This window comes from Schistocerca serialis, chromosome 2, assembly GCF_023864345.2.
Source record: "Schistocerca serialis cubense isolate TAMUIC-IGC-003099 chromosome 2, iqSchSeri2.2, whole genome shotgun sequence".
NCBI classification, from domain to species: domain Eukaryota; kingdom Metazoa; phylum Arthropoda; class Insecta; order Orthoptera; family Acrididae; genus Schistocerca; species Schistocerca serialis.
The window spans coordinates 407,349,525-407,369,165 of record NC_064639.1 but is presented as its reverse complement, the minus strand read 5'-3'; the positions used below and the strand labels follow the sequence as shown (position 1 = coordinate 407,369,165).

General features: G+C 41.8%; 1 protein-coding gene across 1 annotated transcript in view; it reads left to right on the top strand.

Annotated features, from left to right (window-relative positions):
* The window catches only part of LOC126456025 (retinal guanylyl cyclase 2), a 337,992-nt gene that overhangs the window by 10,780 nt on the left and 307,571 nt on the right, over positions 1-19,641 (top strand). The window contains 1 exon segment of the mRNA XM_050091780.1: positions 7,265-7,441. Within this exon segment, the coding sequence (XP_049947737.1) occupies positions 7,265-7,441 (177 nt within the window).

The following is a 19,641-nucleotide window of genomic DNA, read 5'->3' as shown; positions in this document are numbered from 1 at the left end:
GTGCATACCTCAACACCTGAACTCCTGCCGGCCGGAGTGACCGTGCGGTTCTAGGCGCTACAGTCTGGAACCGCGAGAATTCTACAGTCGCAGGTTCGAATCCTGCCTCGGGCATGGATGTGTGTGATGTTCTTAGGTTAATTAGGTTTAAGTAGTTCTAAGTTCTAGGGAACTGATGACCTCAGAAGTTAAGTCCCATAGTGCTCAGAGCCATTTAGCCAACCTGAACTGCTGCCTGGGAGAAAATAAACATTGCTCTTGCCACATGTTCCTACCCCCATTAACATTTTGGATTGACCCTTGTAATTAAAACGGCAGATGGACTAGGCCGTGGAGATTGAAGATATGGTAATGGAATTTGAAGGCTGTAAGAACACGGACAAGAAATCAGTCACTAGGCGCGAGACAGAACTATAATACGACGTAACGCCGCCCCTGGGCTTCAGTTATTCCTTATCCAGCTGCAGATACCCAGTGAAGAATATATCCTTTGATTGCTATGTTTCATCTTCTGTTCCAACTAGTCGGCAACTTCTTATGGGCCCTGTGAAGATGGTTGTCCCCGTCTTAGAGGGCGGGAGCTTCCACAACATACTCGCCATAAGGATGTAAAAGCAAAGGCAATGCTTGGGCTCCGCAAATATTGAAATAAATATTTTGGTTCATAATCATGGTAACCTGGATGAGAGCGCCCTAGTCATGGTACGAGAAACACCCCCAAAACATCACAGAACCATTGCCTGCTGAATTACATCCTCCACACACACACACACACACACACACACACACACACACACACACTGTGAGCTACATGCCTCATTGGCCCGTCGGTGCACTCAACGCCTGGCGTATCCCGCAAGTCGAAAAAAAAATTCGAGACTGGATCGATAAAAAAAATAGAGAAAAGTTAAGATAGTGATTTTAATTATTCAGGTGGCGTTAAATACTCTCCCCCGATTGAGTACAACGCACAGCACGTTCATACAACCACGAGAAACTGCCAGAAAAGGTCTTCCATGAGATGTTATTTACCTCACACGTCACATTGTCTTGCACGTCGGTTGTATCGTCAAAACGTGGAGCCTTTAAGTGAATTTTTGCTCTCTGTCGTTTTGTTGTAGGTTCATATTGATAACACCAAGCCCCGTCAACCGTCATCTTTTTTTTTTGTTTCAGACATGAATTGTCAGAACTTTATATTTCAATTAAGTAGTTGTATTTGTTTGGAAATCAAGGCCGTGGGACTTTCACTACACATTAAATTGTTACATCTGTTTAATATGTGCTGGAGGCAAAAAGATGTACCACGAAATTAGAAGAAAGTAAAAATAATATCCATACATTGTAAGGAGAAAAAAATGTGTGAAAACTACAGATGGATAAGTTTACTTGACACAGCTTATAAACCTTATGCAAGAATTTTGAACACAAGGCTAAAACAATAGTAGAATGTTTGCTACTGGAGGAACAGGTCTGATTAAGAAAGGGACGATCAACGACTGACGTAATATTTGTTTTACAACAGCTCATGGAAATGCAGACACGGTTTAACGAAGAGACACATGTTGTTTTCATAGATTTTAAGAAAGCTTTTGATAATGATGTCAGAGAAAAGTTTGCAGGATAGTGGTCCACAGAGGTTACCTTTTAGAGCTTATATTAGCTATCAAAAGTCTGTATAAATGAACATCAGCAATCTTGGATATAGAAGGCATATATATAGAGCCGATACAGATAAATAAAAGAGTGAGACAAGGCTATAGTTTATTCGCTATGCTGTTTAGTACTGGGACCGGTGATGAAGTCTGAAGATAGAATTCTAGGATAAAACACTGGGATACAGCTAAACATCTCGGTAAAGCTACAGTTACTCATATAGGCATACGCTGATGACCTTACATTGACATTTAAAAGAGAAGAAGATTTACAAAAAGGAATTTATGAAGTAAATAAAATATGTGTAGAATATAATATGAAAATATCTTCCGCTAAATCTAAGTCACTGGCATTTTGTAGACAGTATTTAGTGAGAACTAAGGTAATAGATGATGAAAAACAATAGAACAAATAAAATATTTTAACTAATTTGACTGTAAAAATCATATGAATATGAAGAAGATATGCTGATTATGTTGGATACATTGGGAACTATCTGTGGAATAATTAACGGAACTTGAAAGTATAAAACACAGAAAAAATGACTGAAGTTTTATAGAATAATCGTATTGCAAACCCATCTACATGGAAGTCAGTTGTGGGTATTGATTAAAATTCAATAATACAAGGCACATAGAGTTACAGATAAAATGAGAAATGAAGTTACTCGAAAGGAGTTGAAAGTTAGGAGCGTTATACAGAAACTTAATGGAAAGAAGAAAAAATGAACACCTAGAAATAATGGATCCAGGGAGACAAGTACATCAGAAAAGGAATTTTAAGACAAAAGGGGAAAGAAATCCAGGTAGACCGAGAAAAAGATGTGAACTGTAACAGGCCACAATTTAGTGACTTAACACGGAAAGGGCAGAAGGAGAATAAAAAGAAGAAGAAGAAGTCAAGGTGTGTGGGACAAACTTTGCACCCAGTTTTCGCTTCTTCAAAACTCTCTGCAGGCTCTCTCGCACCAATACCATTTGCGGCACAGCAATGGTGATTCACTACGACTGCACTTCTACGTAACACTGACTCCTCATAGCTGACTGATCGATTGCAGACCTGTTATTTACAGTTGTTAGTTCAAGCTACCACGGTAGTTACTGCGCTGACGTCGCTTGCAGTCCAGGAATAAAATCAGTCTAACAACGTTTTCATCGAACAGAATACATTTACAAAGAGAAAAAGTTGCAACTCGTCTGACCATACTACAGGCCACCAGTGACCAGCAGTCCTGTTTCTCAGTTCCTGTATTTTTTGGTCCATTGTTGACGTGCAATTTATGTGCCGTTGCGAGCAGTGGCTTTTTGCAAGGTACCAGACTCCAAATGTCCATTGTATACAGTTCGCTTCGCAGTGTTCTCTCAGAAACTGGTTGCAAGAATTCCATATAACCGACTGCCACATAATACACCACTCTCGACCGCCACCTTTCCTGGACCTCTACCTCCAGACAATCCAAGCCAAGGCACATACCCGACTCGGCCTCCTTAAACTCCTGTCTGGTCGTACTTGGGGTCTGGACCACTCCACCATCCTCCACACTTATAAATCCCTCATCCGCCCCATCTTTTGCTATGCCCACCCCACCTGGATTTCCGCCCCTCCCACCTACTACAAGTTCCTCCAAATTCTGGAATGCCATGTGCTCCACCTTGCCTATTGCATACGTCTCCCATCCCCCATGCACATCCCATATGACTTGATTCCCTTCCCGCACCTGCTCCTTTTCCTCAAATGGATACGGATCCTTTACACATCCCACAAACTTGATCCTCCCCACCTACTTGTCTCTCCCGTCCTCTCCCACACCACCCTGCTGCTGTACCTGTACCATTGCATCGCACCTGCTCTCCATCTTCACACTCTCCATACCATTGCCCAAGGTGGCTTCCACCGACTCCCCCTCCCTGCTGATGTCCTTGTTCCCTCCATATACCCCTCCTACCAGATCTAATCCTCCCCTTCCTCTCCCCCTTCCCTCCAGGGCTCTTCTTTCTCACCATCCTTTCTTCCTTGCCTCTCCCCTCTCACATTTTTCCCACTTCCTCCCCCCCCCCCTCTCTGGGTTTCCACACCTCACCCTACTTCCTCCCCTCCACTCTCCCTTCTTTTCTCCCACTGGTTTCTTCCCCACCCCCTAAGTCTGGAGGATGGTGGAGTGGTCCAGACCCCATGTACGACCAGACAGGAGTTTAAGGAGGCCGAGTCGGGTATGTGCCTTGGCTTGGATTGTCTGGAGATAGAGGTCCAGGAAAGGTGGCGGTCGAGAGTGATGTATTATGTGGCAGTCGGTTATATGGAATTCTTGCAACCAGTTTCTGAGAGAACACTGCGAAGCGAACTGTATACAATGGACATTTGGAGTTTGGTACCTTGCAAAAGGCCACTGCTCGCACAAGTTCGTCACCAGTGTTTAGTGCAACAGTGTTTTCTTCGTTTCTGTGCGTCAGTGTTATCTTCAGTGTGTTCCTTCGTTCAAGTGTACAGCTGATAACTTTCGTTTGAGTACACTGTGGATCTTGTTTCTGAAACCAGTGCCTTCCGACGAACGCTTTCATCACTATTCTTGTGTGTGTCTTCTGTTTTTAACATTCATGTTTTTCTGTTTCTATGTCTCCATGTTTGCTATATGTTTTTTCTGTTGGCCAAAGAGCGGCATGTGTACGCCGCTGACGGGCTGCCTTTGTATACAGTGAAAATACAATAAAGAAAAAAAAACATCTCTTCACTGTCGCGACTTTCGGATTCAGTGAAGGTTCACGTGACGACCTCGTACCAGTTCTACAGTACCTGCAGCACTCCGTAGCTACCACTGTTTAGCTCCGCTATATTCTGTGTGCGAGGAATTGAAGAAAACTGAGAAGGTGGACTGCCAGAAGATACAATTACCCTGAATCAGATTACTAGGAAGACAGCAATGTTAATCTCGCCTGAAAGTTTCTTTTCGTACGAGAAATTTCTCGCAAAAGCGCCACTGGTTCGGAGAAATACTAGAGGCTCGAGAGAGAACCCGCAGAAGTCGGCGCGTACCTGCCCGTGATATTTCTGGCCGCCTCACCTGCAGGTGTGTGAAAGCCGAGCGCCAGCCGCCGCAGCCCTCGCGGACCTGTTACTCTCTGCGACAACTCTCAAAGCTCATCGCCAACTCCGCAGCAGGTTTCGCAGGCAGGCCCCGAGTCTCCAGGGGGAGGCGGCTTCCGGTGCTGCATTTCCTCCGGGGACGAACAGCACAAGTTTGGCGCTCGCGCTCTGATGGGAGCCGCGAAGTTGGCAGGCCTGCGGTAACGGTGTCTACTTACCTCCTCCGGCAGCAAAAAGCGGCAACGCATGCGTCCCCCTAGAGGCAAGATGCTGGCTAAGGCACACACAGATTGCATATGAGAAACTCGTCGTCACCCATATAAAAGTTCCGTAATTGAATTCTCTGTGGGCAGCACAGCGTCATAATAATGACAAAAAACTTATTTTTACGTCCTTCGACAATTTTGATTTGTTCACGAACAGTTTTACGGCTTCTTGGGCGACCATGTGATGACATCTGAATGTCGCAACCAAAGATAAAATAAGTGTACGACACACATAGCGTGGAAATATCTATGGAGTTGCGCAGAACAGAACTCTTGTCGTCAGCATACTTTGTCTCCCAGATGATACGGCTTTGATTTTGCACACACGTTTTATAGGCATCTTAACAACTTCCATTGGTTATCTGGAATGAATTTATTTCTTTGCAGATAAATGCAAGGCATGCGACATCTCACACAGCTCAGCTGTCTTTTTTTTTTATATAAGAAAATTTGAGATCGGCACCGGTCTGCACTGGACCATATTTCTGAGTCCCTGCTCTAATAAATTATGCTTCAATGTACACTAAAGTGGAAGTATCCCGAAAAACATCGGGTCTGGAATTACGAAGTGGAATAAATTTGCGATTTACGACTGTCCATTTTTTATCGATTTTGCTTTATACGTTTCCTCTTTATAATAGGCAAGCCCACAACAATATTTTACCGTATTTTTGGCGCATTTCATGAACAAGTGGTCATTTCATTAGAAATTAAATAATAGTATATTGAAGAATTCAAAGAGTAGAATAAACGAAGAATAAGGCCAACAAATCTTCGTACACACACACACACACACACACACACACACACACACACACACATTTCTCCTTCTGAAAACAATCTTCTCTAAATTGTTTTGAGCACACTGAAATCTTCATACAGCCATCATTATCGCCGGCCGCAGTGGACGAGCGGTTCTAGGCGCTTCAGTCCGGAACCGCGCTACTGCTACGGTCGCAGTTTCGAATCCTGCCTCGGCCATGGCTGTGTGTGATGTCGTTAGGCTATTTAGGTTTAAGTAATTCTAAGTTTAGGGGACTGATGACCTCAGATGTTAAGTCCCATAGTGCTTAGAGCCATTCGAACCATTTTTGAACCTTCATTATCAATGTTGTAGTTTTACAGTTTAGTGTTTTACAGCTACGTGTTAGAGAAACTGGAGTTTTTCTTATTTGTGCTGTTTTCTGTTTGCACCTTATTTTGATGGTGTAGGTTCTGTACTATTTTACGTTTGTGTCCATGCTTTTTGTGTTGTGTTCGTGTTCATTATTTCAATGCGTTTGTCTCACTGTGAGACAAGAATGGTCAATGTGCTGATGAAAAATGTTGTATTTCCCTGTGAAATCATGACTATACGAAGGAGTCACCCCTTTGTCTGAGGCAAACTAACGACCGTGAATATGTTTATTCACAGCTCACAAAAAATGGAAACCTCATGGGGAGAAATTGGGACTGAATCAAATATGGTTAAGAACTTCCCAGCGAAAATTATAGAGCATAGTCAGAATAAGCTTAGCAACATGTGGGCCCGCCGGCAAGCCCGTACACATCCTCCATACAGTCTCGATATCTCCCTATGCGATTTCCATATTTTAAGAATGCTGAAAAAAGACATTCGTGGCTGTTGACTTGCTTGAGCCGAAGAGGTGGACACATAGTTCTAATTATGGTCTCATAGGGAATTGCAAACATTTTTCCATGAAGACATTGACCACCTGTCTTACAGTAGAATAAATGTATGAACAAGTATGGCAGTTAGTTTTGAAGAAAGAAACAGTTTACTTACTTTTCTCCATCTGTCTGTTTCTCATCTGACTGCCCCTTACACTTCATTATTATTGTTCTTATAATTAAAATCCTGGACATCAGAGGAATTTCATAACTGTCGGGTAATGGCGAGTTGTATTTATAGAGAAGGGGCAGCGCCGGAGAAGAGACAGTAACTGTGTTTATGAATTATCTACACTGAAAGTAGCCTAGATATTGAAAAGCGGCAGAAAAATATGCACCGGACTTGGACGCTATTCACACACCTCTCCACCCCCTCCTAAGAGAGACTCCAGAGATGAAGCACGTTTTGAAACGCACAAGTCGAGGACGAGCTGCGACTCCCACCAGATCTCAGCCGTGGATCCGCGCCTGCGCACTGGTGTTGGTAGGCTGGTGAAATTCGTGTAGGGATCAGACACGTGAGTGTGGTGGACGGCCGATGTGTGGCGGGCTGCTGAACGCGGCGTGGCGCGGCGGCGTGCGTGTTGCAGCTGCACGGGCTGCGGCACGAGAACGTGAACCCGCTGCTCGGCTGCCTGGTCGACTCTTCGCGGCCGGCGCTCGTCTTCGAGTGGTGCAGCCGCGGCTCGCTGGAGGACGTACTCGTGCAGGACGAGATCAAGCTCGACTGGTCCTTCCGCCTCTCCCTACTCACCGACCTCGTCCGGGTGAGTACCAGCCAGCTCTCGTCATTACCCCTCAAAACATCTAGAATTTAATTTATATAATTATAAATATTTATTTATAATATATATAATGTAATACATAAATATATATATAATATTTATATATTAATTTATAATATTTATATACAGGGTGATTCAAAAAGAATACCACAACTTTAGGAATTTTAAACTCTGCAACGACAAAAGGCAGAGCTAAGCACTATCTGTCGGCGAATTAAGGGAGCTATAAAGTTTCATTTAGTTGTACATTTCTTCGCTTGAGGCGCTGTTGACTAGGCGCCAGCGTCAGTTGATGCTAAGATGGCGACCGCTCAACAGAAAGCTTTTTGTGTTATTGAGTACGGCAGAAGTGAATCGACGACAGTTGTTCAGCGTGCATTTCGAACGAAGTATGGTGTTAAACCTCCTGATAGGTGGTGTATTAAACGTTGGTATAAACAGTTTACAGAGAATGGGTGTTTGTGCAAAGGGAAAAGTTCTGGACGGCCGAGAACGAGTGATGAAAATGTAGCACGCATCCAGCAAGCATTTGTTCGCAGCCCAGGAAAATCGACTCGCAGAGCTAGCAGAGAGCTGCAAATTCCACAATCAACTGTATGGAGAGTCGACTGTATGGAGAGACTACCCGAGGCGATGGATCGGCCGCCAGGCAGCCCGTGACAGAGCACTTCATCACTGGCCTCCAAGAAGCCCTGATCTTACCCCCTGCGATTTTTTCTTATGGGGGTATGTTAAGGATATGGTGCTTCAGCTACCTCTCACAGCCACCATTGATGATTTGAAACGAGAAATAAAAGCAGCTATCCAAACTGTTACGCCTGATATGCTACAGAGAGTGTGGAACGAGTTGGAGTATCGGGTTGATATTGCTCGAGTGTATGGAGGGGGCCATATTGAACATCTCTGAACTTGTTTTTGAGTGAAAAAAAAACCTTTTTAAATACTCTTTGTAATTATGTATAACAGAAGGTTATATTATGTTTCTTTCATTAAATACACATTTTTAAAGTTGTGGTATTCTTTTTGAATCACCCTGTATAATATATTTGTATATAATATATAAATATAATAAAATAATATATATAATATATTTATAATATATTATTATAAATAATTTTTGTAATTATATCATTTGCCCCCTGTTCGTTTTATTTAAAAATACTTAGAAAGAACCGTTGATGCAGCTCTCTACGCTTGTGTGTATCCTGTCCGAGCCTCTTTATCTCTGAATAACCTACGCAACCTGCATCCATTTGAACCTGCTTACTCCAGTCTTCCGTTGGTCTCCAAAATTGACGACATCCTTGTTGCCACAGGTTGTGTCTTATCAACCGATCTCTACTGCCTCCGCCGTTGTCACTTCTCTACTGAATACAAACAGAAGAATATCTCGGAAATGATCCGATCTCTCCACTTGCCACTCCATTTTGCAGCGTCCACAGCCCCACTCACTGTCTGCATATGATAAAATGACAGTATATAGACTCTGGTAGCAACAGTGAACCATAAATAAAAAACGACAATCGATAAATAAACCCATAGCGCCCAGAATACCAATATGTAAAACAAAAACACTACGAACCTATGCACCAACCTAATACAGAAAGCAAAGATAATCGGGGAGAAATTTGAAAAATGAATTAAAGTTCCGTGAGCGGAAATAAAAACTTTTGATGATGGCATTGTAACTCTCTCGGAGACAGCAAAGTATTTACAAAAGCGAAATGGATATTGTCTCATGAAGTTGTAATAAAATGAATATCAACAAAAGTAAAACAAGGATAGCAAAATGTAATGAAATTCAGTCAGATGATGGTGAGGGAATTACACTAGATGAGACACGAAATAGCAGACGAATTTTATTGTTTGGGCAAAAAAATAAAATAGTAGAATTAAAGAGGTTATAAAATACATACTAGAAACAGCAAGTGAAGCTTCCCTGAAGAAGGGAAATTTGTTAATAACGAAGGTAAATTTAAGTGCTATGATGAATCGTGTATGATAAGTAGTACAGACAAGAAGAGGATAGAAGCTCTGAAATGTAGTACTAGAGAAGAGTGCTGAAGATTAGGTGAGTAAATCGCTTAAGTAACGAAGACCTACTGAATTGCCCTGGGAAGAAAAAATCGTTATGGCACAAATCAGTTAAAGAAAGGAACAGTGATAGGACATGCCGTGAGGTGTCAAGAAATAGTCAGTTTATTAATAGAGAGTTTGGGGAGTAAAAATTGTGGAAGTAGACAAACACTTGAATAAAATAAAGAGGTTCAGATGAATGTAAGTAGCAGTAGTCATATCGACGTTAATAGACTTTCACGTCGAACAGACGTACCAAAGGAAAGGACGAAATAATATTTTTAAAAATGTAAATAATTATACATAGTACATGAAATAAATCAATAAGAATTTCTAGTGCTTTCATTCGTAATACATTAATGATTTCCCTTACCTGCTGTAGATTTGAGAAGAAAAAAAAAGTTTTCTGAATGTACACATGAATATGAGCACCGATGTAAAAATGAACATCTTCGTTACACTACTTGAGAGCAGCTTACGTGAGCCAGTCAGGTAGTTTATAAGACTTGTACGTGTGCTTCAGGCACAAGCTGGGAGGTAACTACTTGTACAAATGGCAAGCAATTTGCCGGAAATCTCACTCGTAAATTCTCTCGCACGGGGCACCACCTGACGCTGCGCATAGCCAGAGGCCTTAGACCACAGTAATTTAGCTCTAATCTTCCTCTCATTTCGCTTTAAGTATGAAAGCAAACTTTCCGCTAACTTATATTAATCACTAAGTTTTGAGATATTACTCTAGTTAACGTAATGTCGCATGACGAAGCAGCAAGTCCTGATTAGCTATCCTAGATAAATGACCTTTTTACCTCAGGATAATGATCGCCATCCTAGCCATCTTTAGCAAAAGCATAGATGCTGTGGTTTTTAGAAAGTAGCAGTTGAATATTCTCCATTTCTTGTTTCTCTCTTCCTTTTTGGTCAAATGTTCGAGCGAAATGAAAACAAGACTCCATAGAAATCACACAATGGATTCTCGTAGCCAAACGAAGAGTGGAAAATAGACAAGTGGGGAACCAAATTCACCAGCGTAAGGTCTAGTTTTACAAGGACAGGTCTAATTCCTTGAGAGTAATCAGGGTAATTAACAAAAGCTGAATTAGCGATTTGAAAGAAATTATACACCGGATTTTTGTGCGAGCCTTCATAGGCAAACGAAGAGCGAGAAATGGACAAATAGGAATCAGATTGGTCTGAGTGAGACCTAGTTTTGCAGAAAACCAGGTGTAATTGATTAGAAGTAATAAGGATAATTAACAAATACTTAATCAGTAATATGAGGTAAAATTTTTTTCCGAAATTTCAGAAGTGACCGAAGAATGAGAAATGGACAAATGGGGTATCAGATCGTCCAGCGCGGGGTCAAGTTTTGCAAAAGAATATTAAATTGAAATTAACAGAATAACAGCCATCGGTCGCAAAAAGGAAGTCTTTTGGCCTAGGTTTCGGCACTGCTATGAGTGCCTTCATCAGAAATAAAAAACTCAAACTTATCTTTAGTCACAAAATTTTTGAAACAGAAAACATACAAAGCATGCCACTGTGGGCATGTCGGGCTACGGTAGCATCAGTCTGATGTTGCCCATACCGATGTATTTTATGCAACCCATACTACATCTGTATCAGGAATTGTATGCAGACAGGCGACAGCCACGAAATCGATATAAGTTCCTTCTCAGAAATTTGGGCGACTGTTAGCAAATGGAATCATGCTGTAAAAAATACACGTGAGGATTGGCCATGAGTTACGCAGTATTTTTGGACCAAGATATATCTTACTTCTGCCATAATTATCCAAGTGCCTCCAGTCTTTCTTTGCGTAATTAGCGGTATAGTCATACAGGCTTCGGATGTCTCTGTAAGTTTATTCCGTTTAGTGTTCTTAACCTTTCATAAATGATTCAAAAGCGTTCCCCTGTGAAGTGTGTTTCACCATAGGTAACAACAAATTAACAGAAGATATCAAAATGGGAAACATGGAAGTAACTACTTTCTGATAAACAATTGAATAAATATATTAACATATGACTTGCCGCGTTTACGTGATAAAGTAGTTTCATAAACCAAGTTTGTACAATAGGACTAAGATACCTTCGTATACTTATTAGTTATTATGGGACATTTCGAGACTGTGCTTCCCATCTAAAGCGAAATGGCCAACAACATTGTTCTGTCACGTCTGTTTGCATAAAACGACATCGGCAGGGGCAATTGACTCATCCGGTATATTGATCTTTCCATTGGTCATATACCAGACAGTCGTTACTGCAAACGTTTCCCATTTGGATATCTCCTGTTAATTTCGTTGATTCCGATGGTGAAAGACGCTTTATAAGGCAACGTTTCTGTACCATTTGCGAAAGATTAAGTACTATAACCGGAATAAACACAGTGATATCCGAAACATGAGTCAGTACACCGCTAATTACACAAACAAGACTGGAGACACTTGGATAAGTATGGCAGAGGCAAGTTAATCTTGGTCAAAAAATACCGCGTAAATCACGGCCCATCCTCATTTGTATTTTTTACAGTATGGTACCGTTGGATAACAGTCGCCCAAAGCTCTGAGAGGGAACTTACATCGATTAGGTGCCTGTTGCCTGTCTGGATACCGTTCCTGACATGACATACTGTGGGTTGCATAAAACTGATCAATAGGGGCAGCCTGTATAATGCAGACATGTTCACTAGGATCCTACAAGGCACTATCTGAAGAATTATGAATACGATTGGTAATTCAGTTACCTACATTTGTAGCCCAAATGTTTCTTTACGAATGTTAATCTCAGTTCATGTTCACTGTAATAATGCCACACGAAATATTAAGAAAAGGTACTTAAAGTCGCAGAACAAGAAATTACAGGTTAAATTGTAGCTTATGGATCTTTTCGTCGCTGGTCATAATCTTTCAGACAAATCAGCGTGTTTGTCGGGGATTCGAAACAGCGGGTAACGATCAGTTCAAAAATGGTTCAAATGGTTCTGAGCACTATGGGACTTAACATCTGAGGTCATCAGTCCCCTAGAACTTAGACCTACTTAAACCTAACAAACCTAGGGACATCACACACATCCATGCCCGAGGTAGGATTCGAACCTGCACCGTAGCGTAACGATCAGTCGATTGCACCATCTGGTCAAGCCTCACTGTACGTTTTGGGTATTGGTCAATGCTTAAACTTTCCTTGTTGTTTGTGTATCGTGGAAATAGAGCGTACTACAGTAAGGCGAATCAAGCTTTCAATCATCTTACGTACCAAAAAAGTGCTTGCGAGATCATGACTTCAATACCCAGGGCTCCTTGCATGTAGATACATGATGTTTCAGAAGGTACTTTGCGGTTTAATATGCTACAGTATCTTGACAAAGTAATATACCAATAGCTTTTGGTTTATGTGAGTCACTAACAAGAAACCGAAAAGATCTGTGTGAACGTGTCCTCCAGATTACTCGTATATCAGGAGTTTAGCTCGTGACAATTTTCATTTAAAAGATTGATTATTTTAACTACTTTCTTCAAGCTAAATCTGAGATTCAAATGCAAAGGAATATCCAAAGGCGGTATGCAATGAAAGCACCCTCACGGCCGTTCATATGCCAGTGGTTCAGCAGATTTGCAGCGGCGCGACTTCCTATTTCGGAACAATAGTTTATTTAATTATTTGGTGGTATGCGTCTTTCTTATCGCCGATTTCAGACTAAATTTCCCTACTTCGTTCCGAATACTGGACCTAACTGACCCCCGAAGAATTAATTATGAAAATATGAATTAATTAATGTGAAGATTTTCAGAAATTACTGCAACCAGTCGTCTTTTGTTTTGCTCCTCAATTTTTATTTTCCACTACCTGTTTCGATTTGCCTAGCGATTCATCATCAGTTGGTACACGTTTAATGCATGTGTGCAACATTGTGGGGTTCGTGTAGCAACAGCAAGATGCAAGCATTGAATGAATCTTATGAGAATTATTCACAGTATGAGGTCGATTAATTTTACAGAACTTCAAAAACTTAGTCACAGGTAACAATTTCCACTTCCTTTATAAACCGTAAATAAACCAAAAATCATGACTAAAGTTGTGTTCAAAGAGCTTTTGTTGGGGCAGAGAGTTTCTATGTTCAGCTCTTGCATTGCACATTGGCGACAGTAAGTATGTGTCTGTTTATATTATATTCGTTTTCGCAAAAATAACAATTATTTTCATGGCAAAATTGACATGTTCTATTTACAAAATCTATTAATAATGAGCATGGATTATATTTCATCGTAAAATACGTGTTACTTTTGCAATAATGAATACAATAGAAACAGATATATAGTTACTGTCGCCAGTGTGCAACACAAGTGCTGAACAAAGAAATTCTCTGCCCCAATACAACTATTTGAACATAACTTTGGTCGTCCTCTTCGGTTTGTTTACGTTTTGTAAAGTACTTAGAAGTTGTTACCTGTGTCTAAGTTTGTGAAGTGCTGTGAAATTAACGTCACTGGGTAACATACGTTTTCTAGAATAATGTATGTTCCAAGAACAAACCAACAGATGCTGATAACTGTAAGTACAGTAATGCAACTAAATCTGTCTCATAATATGGAATAATTCTCGCCAATTCAGTCCATACATATTTCATTTTTATATCTTGCCACAGCTACACGAACCGCGCAATCTTGCAAACACACATTAAATGTGTGCCATCTGATGATGAATCGCTAGGCTATTTTAAACCAATAATGGAAAATAAAAACTGAAGAACAAAAGAAAGGGCTACTTTTTACAGTAATTTCTGGAGATCTCTCACTGCTGCAATGTTCCACGTCCATAAAGGATAAAAGTTTTAACTATATATTGTGTTAATAAAGCTCTAGTGGTCGAACTGACATCATTGATTCGTATCTTTACTTGAGAAGTGTATTCAATTTGATCAATTTGATTCAATTTGATTAATAAGCTCAGCTGATTCTTTTGCTAGGACAACCAGAGATAGTCAAACCCACCACCATGTTTGAATACGACTCGAACTGTTCGAACACTTAACGTCACAGTTCGGCATATCTAGGGTTGTGTTCGATCTTTTGATCAGCTTGCGATCTTGTGACTTTTGCTGTTACTATCACGATGTGTCTTATCGCTTTTAATACCTTATGGATTTTAATACTGGAGGAACTGTGAAACACAGACTAATATATCTTCTGAGGTGCAGGTCATGCGTAACAACAGCAACTAAGAAATAAATATATGAATAAAAAATATGCAAACGTGAATCTGTCCATTTCTCAAGCTTTCGGTCGTCCCACGATATAGTGACGTCTCCGAGACGGGTCTTGCCGCAGTGATGCATTCTCTCGATGAAAGTACGTTCACTTTATTCGGCAGTCACATTGTTCGGCATTTAATTCTTCATTAATTCTCTTGACTGTTTCACCTGAAAGTTGCCGTCTTCAACCTGATTAAAATTTCATAACATTTATATCTGTTATTACGTGAACAGTCATTGAAATGCAAACTGCTTGGTAAATCACAAAAAGAAAAAAAATATTATACTGGGTTCAGTCAAGTAGTATTTTTTGGAGGACAACATTTTCGTCTTAATTAGTTACCTTTACTGAAAAATCGGCATAAATGTTTATTCATACGTATAGGTACTGTATGGGAACTATAGTAAATTTTTTGTCCAAACGCAAAACGACTTTGTACAGTAGTAAGATTTCATGCTATTCTTTCTAACTTCAAAGAATTCAGTGTCACTTTCGTGCATTATAACTTCAGACGACCAGAAATATTTACCTATCAGTTCTTGAGCATCAGCATTAATTATTCATTTGACTTCATATGCGTGTTAAACATTAAGGGCGCTCTAGTATGGGATTCTCAAAGCATTCTTAGTGGGAGCTTACCATAAAATAGTTTCACGAATACGTTTATATACGCTCAAAAACACTTTCAATTGTTGTATTACTGAGAACATTGTACTCTCTTTGCCATGTAAAACTTGAAATCAGTTACCTAGCATATTGACATATTTGTACCTCATACAGATTTTCATCGATATAACTCCCAATCAGTTCTGAATATAGATCGTTTCATACAACAATTTTTTTTCACAATTTTACATTATGAAAACTGTGGACATAGAAAATTAAGTGTAGCTTCCAGCAGCATCTCTTTTCCCGCGGCCGTCGGCTCCTTGATAACGAAGTCCGGCGACGCTGCGTCTCGAATACGGGTGAAGACCACCTTCGGCTGCCACTCAGTTGCTGCACCCCTCATGAAGCAGAAAACAAAAAAATACACACATTTTGTAGTTTTGAATCAAATTTGAACATTCCTTAAAGAAATATTTCGTTTAGTATCTAATACTTAAAAATACTAGGCAATTACTGGTACTCAGCGTATGTCATTGCTGCGATCAACCACATAATGACACAGCGAAATAACCTGTATCACCAACACAATCATGCATACAAGCAGTGTGGATGTGGAACATCATTCTAGCCGACCAAGGTCAAATTAAGCTCCCACGGTATGATTGCGGTAAGTTTCCAGTCTCTGCTACACAAATCTCTTCAGGTGGCCTTACGGGAGATCCAAATCTCCTCGAACCTATTAGTACCCGCACCGACTGAAAATCCTGCAGCCGTTTAAACCTGATGACAAACCACAACGAACACGATATGCCGTGCACATTTTAGAATTTTTAATTGAGAATGGCGATTTCCAAATTAACGCAACAGATTCGGCGAACCCACTTTTCAGTGTGTGGTACGTAACGCTCACTGCTGGGGCATAATCATTCCACATGTGCTTTGTGAAAGGTTACATGTTAGCAGCAAAGTGGTGTTATTTGATGGTTGATACCGTTGTCGCATTATTATTTTTCGGGAAAAACTGCCAACTCTTTCAATTATCATAAGGTGCTACAGCTGTAAGCTTTGCCACAATTAGCTGAGCGTCAGAAAAAATTGTTTTTCAGCAAAACTAAACATCCACACGCTGGACCAAGACTGTACGATATGACGTATTTCAGGCATTTCCAGACGTTGATCGGACTGTCAGATGGCGCGATGCCGTCATCCTATGTCACCACAAAATACGATTTTCCTATGAGAGTTTTCTGAAAGATCAATTTTTCTGAAGTACTGAGAACATCAGAGAGCTTTAGATCCGAATCACTGACACCACTGCCATAGTTGATACAAACATGTTGCGCTAAATCTGGACCCGCGTTCTGCTTTTGTGTGCCGGCCGCGGTGGTCTCGCGGTTCTAGGCGCGCAGTCCGGAACCGCGCGACTGCTACGGTCGCAGGTTCGAATCCTGCCTCGGGCATGGATGTGTGTGATGTCCTTAGGTTAGTTAGGTTTAAGTAGTTCTAAGTTCTAGGGGACTGATGACCACAGCTGTTACGTCCCATAGTGCTCAGAGCCATTTGAACCATTTTTTTGCTTTTGTGTATGCGACTAAAGAAGCGCACATTGAAATGGGCGAGGAAAAAATAGATCTTTTGAATTTTTGAACTGATGAAGCCAAAACCCAATCGTGTAAGTTGCTCAGTTCCGATGCTACAATGCACTGGAGTTGTAAAGTTATACAACCCGTATTTCAGAATTTTGAACTTGGTAAAACCTATCGCTATGTCACTATGCTTCGAATAATTTGCAGCTTACTTAGTTAATTTAGGTCTGGAAATAATGGGTCATCTACATTTTTGCATGAAAAACGTAGGACCTAGCCTCCGTTTAAATGAAACAGACCTAAATTTGGAGACCGGAAACGTTTAGCAATCATCTGTTTCCCTGTACTTGTCAGTCACTTGCCTAAGACCTGACTGTCATCATGAACAAATTTGTTCCGAATTTCATTTACTGCTGACTTCAACTCACACTTACTTGTAATGAAAATCATCTGACGAAACGTCATCGATATAACTTAGTCATCGTGACGTCTCCGATACTAGGTTACATTCATCATATTCTTTCAGACGCATTAAGACGGTAGTTAGCTACTTCACAGAGCAGTAAGTGGCACGAGTTTGCAATAAACAGCACCGCGAATAAAATTTTGCCTGTACCACAGACTTCCTCCTTTCTTTATGTTCGCTTTGTGCATTATACACTCCTGGAAATGGAAAAAAGAACACATTGACACCGGTGTGTCAGACCCACCATACTTGCTCCGGACACTGCGAGAGGGCTGTACAAGCAATGATCACACGCACGGCACAGCGGACACACCAGGAACCGCGGTGTTGGCCGTCGAATGGCGCTAGCTGCGCAGCATTTGTGCACCGCCGCCGTCAGTGTCAGCCAGTTTGCCGTGGCATACGGAGCTCCATCGCAGTCTTTAACACTGGTAGCATGCCGCGACAGCGTGGACGTGAACCGTATGTGCAGTTGACGGACTTTGAGCGAGGGCGTATAGTGGGCATGCGGGAGGCCGGGTGGACGTACCGCCGAATTGCTCAACACGTGGGGCGTGAGGTCTCCACAGTACATCGATGTTGTCGCCAGTGGTCGGCGGAAGGTGCACGTGCCCGTCGACCTGGGACCGGACCGCAGCGACGCACGGATGCACGCCAAGACCGTAGGATCCTACGCAGTGCCGTAGGGGACCGCACCGCCACTTCCCAGCAAATTAGGGACACTGTTGCTCCTGGGGTATTGGCGAGGACCATTCGCAACCGTCTCCATGAAGCTGGGCTACGGTCCCGCACACCGTTAGGCCGTCTTCCGCTCACGCCCCAACATCGTGCAGCCCGCCTCCAGTGGTGTCGCGACAGGCGTGAATGGAGGGACGAATGGATACGTGTCGTCTTCAGCGATGAGAGTCGTTTCTGCCTTGGTGCCAATGATGGTCGTATGCGTGTTTGGCGCCGTGCAGGTGAGCGCCACAATCAGGACTGCATACGACCGAGGCACACAGGGCCAACACCCGGCATCATGGTGTGGGGAGCGATCTCCTACACTGGCCGTACACCACTGGTGATCGTCGAGGGGACACTGAATAGTGCACGGTACATCCAAACCGTCATCGAACCCATCGTTCTACCATTCCTAGACTGGCAAGGGAACTTGCTGTTCCAACAGGACAATGCACGTCCGCATGTATCCCGTGCCACCCAACGTGCTCTAGAAGGTGTAAGTCAACTACCCTGGCCAGCAAGATCTCCGGATCTGTCCCCCATTGAGCATGTTTGGGACTGGATGAAGCGTCGTCTCACGCGGTCTGCACGTCCAGCACGAACGCTGGTCCAACTGAGGCGCCAGGTGGAAATGGCATGGCAAGCCGTTCCACAGGACTACATCCAGCACCTCTACGATCGTCTCCATGGGAGAATAGCAGCCTGCATTGCTGCGAAAGGTGGATATACACTGTACTAGTGCCGACATTGTGCATGCTCTGTTGCCTGTGTCTATGTGCCTGTGGTTCTGTCAGTGTGATCATGTGATGTATCTGACCCCAGGAATGTGTGAATAAAGTTTCCCCTTCCTGGGACAATGAATTCACGGTGTTCTTATTTCAATTTCCAGGAGTGTAATTACACCATTTCTTCTGAAGAATTTGAATTTTTCTTCCATATAATCTTACTAATGCAAAGAGCAGTTCATGGTTCCAAACAAAATCTTACGTTAACATCTCCTTAACACACGTCACATCCTGCCCAAACACTTTGCTGCTGCGTATTCTGCTTATACTGTCTGTCCAGTTTACGCAAGTGTACCAGAGTCAGAATATGACTTTTCAATGAGCGTTGACTAGGCACTATGACGTTACCTGTCGTGAATTTGGTAGCACGTCCACATAAAAACTGCTGGTGTTGAAGCAACATCATAAATACATATTATTAACATTGGGGATAATTTACAAAGACGAACATAGATTTTCCACCGCTGCTCATCAGGAACTGCATACATACTGAAAGGAGGAAGTGAAAGCCGATTAAGTTTTCAGGCGACGCTGATTGGAATAAAGACACTGATTGTTTATTGAAAGAGAAATACACAGTACTTCGTAAACTAGAATAGAAGACATTTCAAAGATATTGAAAATATAGAAAAGCTGTTCCTTCGTATTTTCAAGAATTCAACATTTGGAAAATGAATACCCTC